The sequence below is a fragment of the Xiphophorus couchianus genome, chromosome 6 (assembly GCF_001444195.1).
Source record: "Xiphophorus couchianus chromosome 6, X_couchianus-1.0, whole genome shotgun sequence".
Lineage (NCBI taxonomy): Eukaryota > Metazoa > Chordata > Actinopteri > Cyprinodontiformes > Poeciliidae > Xiphophorus > Xiphophorus couchianus.
This window is the reverse complement of record NC_040233.1, coordinates 20,098,663-20,107,825: the sequence shown is the minus strand read 5'-3', so window position 1 is coordinate 20,107,825 and position 9,163 is coordinate 20,098,663. Positions and strand designations below refer to the sequence as shown.

At 38.6% G+C, this 9,163-nt stretch overlaps 1 protein-coding gene across 2 annotated transcripts; it reads left to right on the top strand.

The window, feature by feature from the left end:
• The first annotated feature begins 1,212 nt into the window (after positions 1-1,212).
• Positions 1,213-7,925, top strand: and2 (actinodin2). 2 transcript variants are annotated; one of them, XM_028021853.1, is made up of 6 exons: positions 1,213-1,353; positions 1,838-1,914; positions 3,404-3,448; positions 5,350-5,510; positions 6,003-6,872; positions 7,067-7,925. In XM_028021853.1, the coding sequence occupies exons 2-6, from the start codon at positions 1,857-1,859 to the stop codon at positions 7,451-7,453; spliced, it is 1,521 nt and encodes a 506-aa protein (XP_027877654.1). In that variant the 5' UTR covers positions 1,213-1,353; positions 1,838-1,856; the 3' UTR covers positions 7,454-7,925. The 2 variants fall into 2 exon arrangements, with proteins under 2 accessions (XP_027877654.1, XP_027877653.1); XM_028021852.1 differs by having other exon boundaries at positions 5,347-5,510.
• Positions 7,926-9,163: the final 1,238 nt, after the last annotated feature.

The window sequence follows — 9,163 nt, the reverse complement described above, 5'->3', positions numbered from 1 at the left end:
TCTGAATTCAAATAATAACAGAAAAATATTCCTTTCAATTGTAACTGAACTCAAACATAGAAATGTTTGGTTTTTTTGTATGTAGTAAATGTCTGGTTTCAACTGGATTGAAATTGTCAATCTAATCCATTTTAAATACATAAACCTAAATACAAAGTGCAACTGTCAATGAGTAAAGGCCACAAATTAAAAATAAATGCCAGTCTTTGAATGTTTCAAGGAGCTGCTGCACCCTCAGAGGTTGGTTGCATGGTTTGATCTTTTTAAGCTTGTTTTCATCAGTTTTCACTGCTCCCACGGTACTCTGTACGTTCCTCTAACACAGACTGCAGGCTGTGAAGGCTACGTGGCAGAGCCCAGGCTTCAGGATTGTACTATAAACCCAACAAGCAGAGCTGTTTGTATGCTGGTCCTGAAGGCGCTGCCTCCTACTGAAGCAGCAGTTTGTTGCCTTTATTGGTACCCTGTATGAGGTGTACTTTGCCTAACGACTCAACTTTTCTTCATGTTGTTCCATATAAAAGATGCATGTAGAAGAAAGAAATGTTCAAAGCAGGAGTTATCAGTGCAAAACTTTTTTTTTCATCTTTGTGAAGGGATTACATAGCTTTCAAATCCTCAGAAGAGGATAACAATTGAGTGATTCAGCTGCAGACTCATTACACCAAGTTTGAAAGTTTCAAACATGGTGATGCAAAAACTACTTGGATATTCTTGTGTTATAATATTTGTCTCTCATTTATTCAGTGATCTGATGCAAGACTGAAGTTGTTTAAGAAATATTTTTATTCATTGATGTGAATTTCTGCAAAACAGCTACATTCAAATAAAACCTCAAGCACAAACAATATTTTCTTGTATTTATTGCTGTTTATGTATCTATAGGAGCATGCCAAGAATACTTGAAATACATTCTTGCTTTTTTTGCCACAGCAATTCAAGTTTAAACTTAATAACTTCTTAACTTATCTCAAAACATTATGTCAAATTAACTGGAAAATCACCCCAAATTTCATCCCAGTAAGGAAGAAAACTGTGAGCTTCAGCTTGTCCAGGAAGAGAGTCGAGCTGCTCACCTTTCCTAATTACAGGATTGCTGCTGATTGGATGTTTGTCAGCACAGGAGCCAATCCTGTAGAGCCTGGCAGCGCGTTTTAGCCTTATGACATGCCTTTTTGTGTCTTTTAATGACCAAGGGAGGCTCCTTAAAAATGTTTCCCTGCTTGTCCGACTCATACGGGGGAGCAGAGAGCTTTAGGGTTCAGACAGCTTGGAGAAGCAACCCCTCCCTCCAGAGAGACGCGCTGGATCTCGAGGTGATCCTAGGAGGCCAAATCCACTACACCTTTGCAGGTAAGTAGTTATTTCTATGTTTTCTTAGAGAGGCTGCTGGCAACTTTCACAATTTTAAAAAGATTCACAAGCCACAGTAAAACTATTCATCTTACTGAGAGTAGCAGCTGTAATTCAACAGCCATCTGTACAGCAACAGAAGACGGCATAACAAGCTTTTGGTGGTTTGATTGTGGAGTTCAGTCGCTGTATTGGATATTCTGATTATTTTCCATAATCCCTCTAAAGCTCTATTAGTGCATGTCCTCAATCCTCTCTATTGTCTCTGCATCAGCCGGTTAAATAAAACCCTTCACTTTGTTCTGAAAGCATTGTGTAATCAAGGATTTCCATTCCTAGCAGGCAGATGAAAAACTCCTCACAGGAAAGAAAGAAAATGAGAAGATCAATCCAAGTCGAGTTGCATTGTAATGCGTTACATATAGCACTGCCTAATGTTGATCCTGTGGCAACTCTGAGTATTGTTCCCTGTCTGTTCCTACAGGAAGCACAGAAAACAGAAAATGGCACGACCATCACTCATCCTCACAGTACTCCTGTTAGCAATTGTCTTATTACCAGGTGAGATGTAAATGACAAGTTAAAAATGCCATTTTTTCTCATTTCTATTATTTATCATAGCTTTCAACCATTTGTCTGTCAGGTAAAATATGAAAACATAAAGGTGGAGGGAAAAAAACCTCAAAGCAACAACTTTGAAAAATACCAGAAAGTTATTAAACGATTCAGACAATTAAAAGCTAAGCTATAATTATAACTAAGAAGACCTAAGTAATTTACTGAACATATAACATTGTGATAGGTAGCAAAAACTGTTTGAAAATTAGCATTCTTCTCAAAATCTGCTATTTTGAAACTAAAATATACGGTCTTATATTTCTGTCAATATTTGGCGATAAAGAAAATACAATTCTTTATTTAGGTAAAGAAACTTATTTTCTTTACCTTTGGATGTAAAGAAAATCCAAATACATTTTAATTACTTTACGACACAGTAGTAAGTAGGATTATATTCATGTTGCTTTAGAAGCATAATAAACAACATATGATGAAGAACTCATAATTGTTTACATGATATTTATGATTTAAGGTTCAGGATTTTTATTCAAGTATGTTGAATATAAAAATCTGCATGTAACCAGTAAAAAAACGGATGACTTGGCATAGGTGTCCCATTTCTCAGTGACATATTTTAAAGATTAACTAAATTAAATAATGAAAGATGGAGGAAAGGTGAGTCCTGAGGGTGGTGATGACCTTCAGAAATGGGATTCAGCCTAAATGTCCTTAACATAACAGGTAAAAATACACTTAGTCCATTATAAAGCATAATAGTTGATTCCAACAATAGAGCATTGATGTCAATGTTTGAAATTGTTTCTTCAGCAACACAAAAACGCCTGTGCCTCATTTAAAATAACTACAGTTAACTGATAAATTGCTCTTGGTGTGATTTAACATGATTTGTTGCTTTACAGTGACTTTACTGTTGAGAGGCAATTCGAGAAATTTATGTCTGGACAAGGATATGTTTTTCTTTTGGAAAGTAAAACATCTCGTTAAGATGGTGTTTTTTGGTAGCTTTTAGAGATAAAAATACACATAGACAACTGGACATTGTAATAATCAGCTGACTTGGCTGTTTTTCTTATCACCATAAATGTCTCCATAAAACCCCGGCAGATCAGAAGACACCCAGACTCCCCCCCACTGGCTACATTTACAGTGCATGAATAATTGGTTTGTGTGAGGGCCAACTCTTTGTAGTTTTACAGGTAAACTTTGAGGAGGCCTCCAGCGGGGGCATAAACACCACCATTTTAGTTCAAAGCTAAGCGACACAACGTGCTTTAGGCTGGATGGAGGGGTGTTTAATTTGCAGGATGCTGCCTGCATCGGGGCGCCAGCGCTCCAGCACCTGCCGCTTTTCACCCGACGGCTTATTAGCAGCTCAGCATTTTCCCTGATGTTGAGAGAAAGCCCAACATCTGTTTCCAGTTAGCGAGCGTTGCTGCTGCTGCTAATGTGGCTCCTGTTTGTGTTTTTACAGAGTTTCTGGGGGCCGTTCCAGTGGGGCAGGACAAGCAGGAGGAAGGTGAGGATTTGTCTGACGTGGCATGGAAAACTCCAGGGTTTCAAAATGTTCAATTTGTAAATGTATCAGAAGAAAAAAAGCATTAAATTCACTTCTCAGCATGCATGAACCTCATGCAGTTCACAGTGGATTTACATAGTATAGGTGAAGCCATAATATAGGGTAATTATATTCAAATTAGGTTTTCATTTGGTGAGCTTTGTCTTTGTTATTTAATATGAACAACAATCAAAAGTGTCTTTGTTTGAGATTAACATGAACTAATCTGAAATATGTTCCTTAATATGAGGATCCGCTGTTCTTACTCTTTAATTTAAAGCTAAAATAAACTTTTTTTCTTTAGGTTTTGGAAAAATGTAGAAACAGATGGTTCTAACTTCTAGTGTCCTTTTTGTGTTTGCAATGAAAACTTTGGATTTAGGTTTCATATATTTTAAGATTCTTTGCAGTATTACTTGAAGAGTAGAATTTGATGCAAGTAGATTTAGTTAAAAAAGAAATAACTTGTCATAAAAGGTTGATCTTCACTATAGGAACAATTTGACCTTTTGAGCTGTTGGTATAAACAAAGTGAAAAGGCCTTAAAATAGTGACATTTACAACACAAAATGCTCAAAAGAATTTACAGCACAACAATTAAAGTTATGTTTAAAATAAACAAGAGAAACAACAAGACTGCATTATCATTAAATTACTTAAAATAGTGGGCCAATATAAATATAAAAACATTTAATTCTCAAAGTACTTACAACCATTTATCTCCATATCTAAAAAACCTAGTTTTTGTTTTTACATTTACTCAGACATGTTATGAGATTGAATTGTTTTTGATTTAAAAAAAACAAAAAACAAGTTTCAGTTCCCTTTTCAACAACTCAAGCTTTTAGGGTGTCGACAGAGACAAATATTGGCAATGAACACAACAAACTCCTGTACTTTTTTGTACTATGTATGTTAGCTTTGAAATACAAAAGCAGAAAGCAAAGAAATTAAAATACCGCAGACAAAGCAGAACAAGCAACGGGAGAATATAATATAATATAATAGTGATGAGTCAGAGCTTTGACGTGTGTGATAAAACCGAATACTCCAGACTGGTAGAATGTAACAAGTGCTCTGAGTTTGTGAAAATGTTTTCACGGAAATAAAATTGGCATAATAGTATAAACGTGAAATTGTCAGAGAAATGGTTTTCAGCCTCAGAAAAGATGAATCAGAAATTTGATCTAGAAGAGCAAGCCAAGTTCCAGTTTTATTTACCGGTTTCTGAGACTTTCAGAACCGAAAAAATAAATAAAAAATCTCTTAAGATTCTTTATGCATTTCAACTTAACTAAAAAGAGTTTAACCAGATAGAGGATGGATTAAATTTAAAGTGGGAAGAAAGTTTCTGTACAAAATCTACAGAAACTCATCACCTGATGTAGTCTGATAAGGTACAGATGTAGAATATACGTCATCTTCAGCATAAAAGCTAAACATTTACATTAGAAATGAAACAAATGGGTTGACCAAGAACAGATTCTTAGCTTAGTTGAGCATGGTGTAACCAATAATTTCTTAAACCTAGTTATTATGACTTAGTTTTGTATAAATAATGGGCCAATGAAGCTTGCTCGTAGAGTCTTTCCACTTGATTTTGTGTTTAGTGTCGATCTGTGCTTGGTGTATCTTACATGGAAACACAAATATATGAGCAGCTAATGTAAGATATTATGACTATAACATTATAAAATGACACACAAAAAACATATCCTTAACAAGTTCAACAAGATTATGCGAAGGTGTTTTAGCTTCAAGTACCCATAGATGGTCTTGATTTTGAGTTACTTTCAGGACAAACTGTGGCAATGTCCTAGCTAAGATTAGTTTATTTTCTCTGTTGGTTCTCTCTGCAGCAGCTGCAGTATCTGATAATGTGAAAGCAGAGGCCATGACCAACTTGAAAAAGCTGGTTCGCAACAGAAGGAATGTCCCCGTCGTGGCTGTGCCCCAGTTCAAACGTACGCCTGACTTCTGGGGATGGTACAAATACTTTATGGACAGCCACAACCAGGAGGGGGTGAGTGGAGCATGTTTCAAATCATTTATTCATTTTTATCCCAGTCACAATTACGAAGCTCCTCGTTTTTTCCTCAAAACATTCCATCAGATTGCATTATACTGTTGTATTAAAATGCCTTTTCCCCATTGACTACATTAAATAAATAATTTCAGGCAGTAAGAACACCGGATTGTTTTACTCAAAGTTCCTCTTCCAGTTCAGATGACAATGAATGATTTATTGCACAGATCTTGGTTGCATAAAAGTATTCATATGCCTTTATCTTCTTTAAATATTTAGATATTTTTCAGTGCTTTATGTCCACGACATTTATGTTGTTTAAGTCAGGCTCATACCCTGCTTTAAATACAAAACAGGCCAACAAAAAATGGCCTTTGGCTTTCAAGCTTTTGATCATGTATTAATTATTTTAAATCCAATTTCAGTGGCTTGTAAATTGTTTGAAACATCATTATGCTAATTTTAGCTGCTTTCGCCCCTGTTGTTCAGGTGGAGGATCTGGATCGTCTGTATCTGGCCTATTTGCAAAACAAACATAGGTCCGAGGAGGGGCCCACCTTCAACCACTACCTCAAACACCTCAGTGAAATATACAGAACCTGTGCTGATTCCGATGACCCAGAATGCATTGCTGAGTTTACCAGCAAGCCCAAAGCTGCAGTGGTCATGCCTGCCCCTTTCAAGGCTGCTCCCATCAGGACGTGCGACCCCTACCTTGACCCCTACTGCCTCTACCCCCTTTCATCCAAAACTCCCGAACTGGCTCCAGCTAAGGTACCAGCTCCCATCCTCGCCCCTGTGCTGTCCATGAAGAGCCCCAATGGTTACTACCATTATGGTCCAGTCTTGGAGCCTTTCTTGAGCCATGAGCAGCAGTCTGAGCTGCTCAGGATTTGCCAACCTGAAGATGTAGAATGCCTGCAGTATCACCTGAGAGCAGCGTTTGGGTACCGCCCTGTGCTGGGTCCGGCTCCATCCTATTCTGCCCTCAATTGCGACCCCATGGACCCTTACTGCAAGCCCCCTTTAGTGCAAAAGGCCCCCAGTGGCTTCTATCACCTGATGTACTCTAGCTGTGACCCATCAGTGGATCCTCTTTGTGTCAGTAAAGCTGCTCCTGCTCCCCTAGCAGCTGGGGAGGCACCCACAGAGCAGCACTGCAACCCTCTCTTTGATGTGGGCTGCAACCCTCTGAGCGCCACAAGGCCTGCAAGCCTCACCAAACCCGTCCTGGAGTACGCCCCCAAACATGCACTTCCTGTGGCTCCTCTGACTTGTGACCCACGAACCAACCCGTACTGCATACTGGCAGCTGCTGCCGCCCTGCGCAGGCCCCCTCTGCAGCTCCCCGAGCACCAGGTCTGAACCCAAAGTCCTCTTCTTAGGTTTGAATTACTTCTTTTTGACTAGTTCTCTATGGTCATGCTAACATATGACTTATTAAAATATGTAGTAAAATGAAATGGGTGTTGAATAATGCTTTAATTTCTTTTAGTCATAAATCTGCTTTGCATTTGTTTTGAAACACACACACAAACCAAACAATCAACCAGGTCCGCTACCAGCTTGGAGTCCGTGGCAAGACCAAGGAAGACTACGACTGCTATGTGCACTATGACAAGGACTGCAGCCCAGTCAAGTCTGGCTCTGAGGCTCCTGATGAACCCGTCTGCCACCCTTACGATCCTAATTGTGCAAAGTTTGCTCCACCTGGCGGCATCGAGGCCCCAAAGCCTGGAAAGGACGGCATTATTCTTCCGGATCCTGACTGCGACCCCGAGTATGACTACAACTGCAGATTGCGCCGTGCCGAACCCGCCGCCTCTGCCGATGAGCCAATAGCTGATGAAGAAAATGGTGCAAAGGAAGCTGTTGTCCACCAATATGCTATCCCACGCTTTGAGGACTTCCTTCGGGGTGTCCAGAGCAAGCACAAGTAAATCTTACCACCAGCTAGGCAGTCTTACAGGAGGGAATTAAGTTCATATGAACTTTGCAAGGCAGAACATTTTTATATTATCATTAAGACCTTAGCAAGATTCAAAAACAAATCCCAAAATAATTCAGCTTCAAACTGCAAAGCAGTCTTAAGTTCTTTTACTATGTCAAAGATTGAGCCAAACAGCACATAGTGGTATTATGAGGAAATTGTGCATTAAATAGTTTTTGTTTGGATCTTTGTAGAAAAGACATGTATGTATAGATGTGTAATAGAGCAGTAGAATTAGTCAAATCATGTTAGTGGGAAAGATGTTGTTGTACATTATCCACAATATATTTAATGTTTTCTTCAGTCTTCAGTTACGTAAAAACTTATTAAACCTCACCTGTTCAGTTTCTATCACGTTCTTAATAAAAAAGATTGACTAAAAAAAAATTATTAGACTTAATTTCTTGAAATGAAACAATTGTGTCACATAGGCCTGTCACGATAACAAATTTTGCTCAACGATTAATTGTCTCAAAAATTATTGCGATAAACGATAATATTGTTTGAAGACCTTTTTACACTGATTTAATGGAAATGACGTAATAATGCATGCGATTTCCTGCCAAAGATAGATACACTTTATTTTCAAAAGAACACTTAACACTTGAGCTGATAAACAAAATAAACAAAACAACCAAAAATAAAATGGATTCTCAGTCTCCATTAACAAAAAATGTACTTGAAAAGAAACTAAACATAAAGCCAAAGTGGAAATAAATACTGCATTCAACCAAAAGAGTGCAGATTATGAAGTCTGTATATTATGTTGCCCTTCAGTAATAATTAGATTTAAATAGAGAAGATGGGCACATCGACTACCTGATGCAATAGTTCACACTACATGATCTTAAAACGTTGGTCTTTCTAAGATTGTGTGGTGTGTTATGGTAGATCGTCCTTGCTGCTCAGATCTAAATCAGGGGTTTTTTCCCCACTGGGATCGTTAACGCAGCCTGTTGAATGTGACAGGTAGCCAATCAGAAAGCGAGGATTCTCCTCCTTGCTTTCTGAGGGGAAATTAAGGAGGGGAATCCCAAACAGCTGACACAGAGCAACCCGAAGTCCAGCGGACATTGGAGATGATATGTGGAAACAACATTAATGTTTATTCAACATGCAAAGGATATAGAAATGACAAGAGGAGGAGTTGGAGCGAAATTGCTACTGCAGTTGATAAACCCGGTAACTTTTCAGCTATTCTTCGTTAACGTGACGTAAATAGGTTATAATGATTTTCATTCAGGCAGGACTGACACTAGCCACATGCATTGCAGGTAGATTGTAGTAAAGCATTGATTAATGCCCGGTTTTAAAATTAGTTCACTGGACTTGCAGCCATTATTTTGTGCCCATTGTTGGACACCACATGGCAGGACCGAACCCGATCGAACCGTTATACCTAGGATTTTTGTCGGCTAATGTGTGATCGGCTGACAGCTCTAAGATCGTGTCCTGTGCGCTGGGCTTTACACTAAGGAAATGAGGAAGGGAGGAGTCAGTGGAGAGCACTGGAGCAGAGCCCTTTTTCATTCAGTGTCATTAACAGAAAGAGAAAAAGGCCGGAAGAGACGATAATGCCGATAATTAAAATGACGTCGACAGTTTTAATTTATGGTATGATTAATTGATTTAACGTTTATCGCGACAGGCCTAGACTGTC

Bases quoted from the DNA above. Each gene is read 5' to 3' on its own strand.
- and2 (XM_028021852.1), top strand. From the start codon at position 1,857: ATGGCACGACCATCACTCATCCTCACAGTACTCCTGTTAGCAATTGTC. The intron at 5,511-6,002 runs GTGAGTGGAGCA...CCTGTTGTTCAG, and splicing joins ACAGCCACAACCAGGAGGGG to GTGGAGGATCTGGATCGTCT. The intron at 6,873-7,066 runs GTCTGAACCCAA...ACAATCAACCAG, and splicing joins TGCAGCTCCCCGAGCACCAG to GTCCGCTACCAGCTTGGAGT.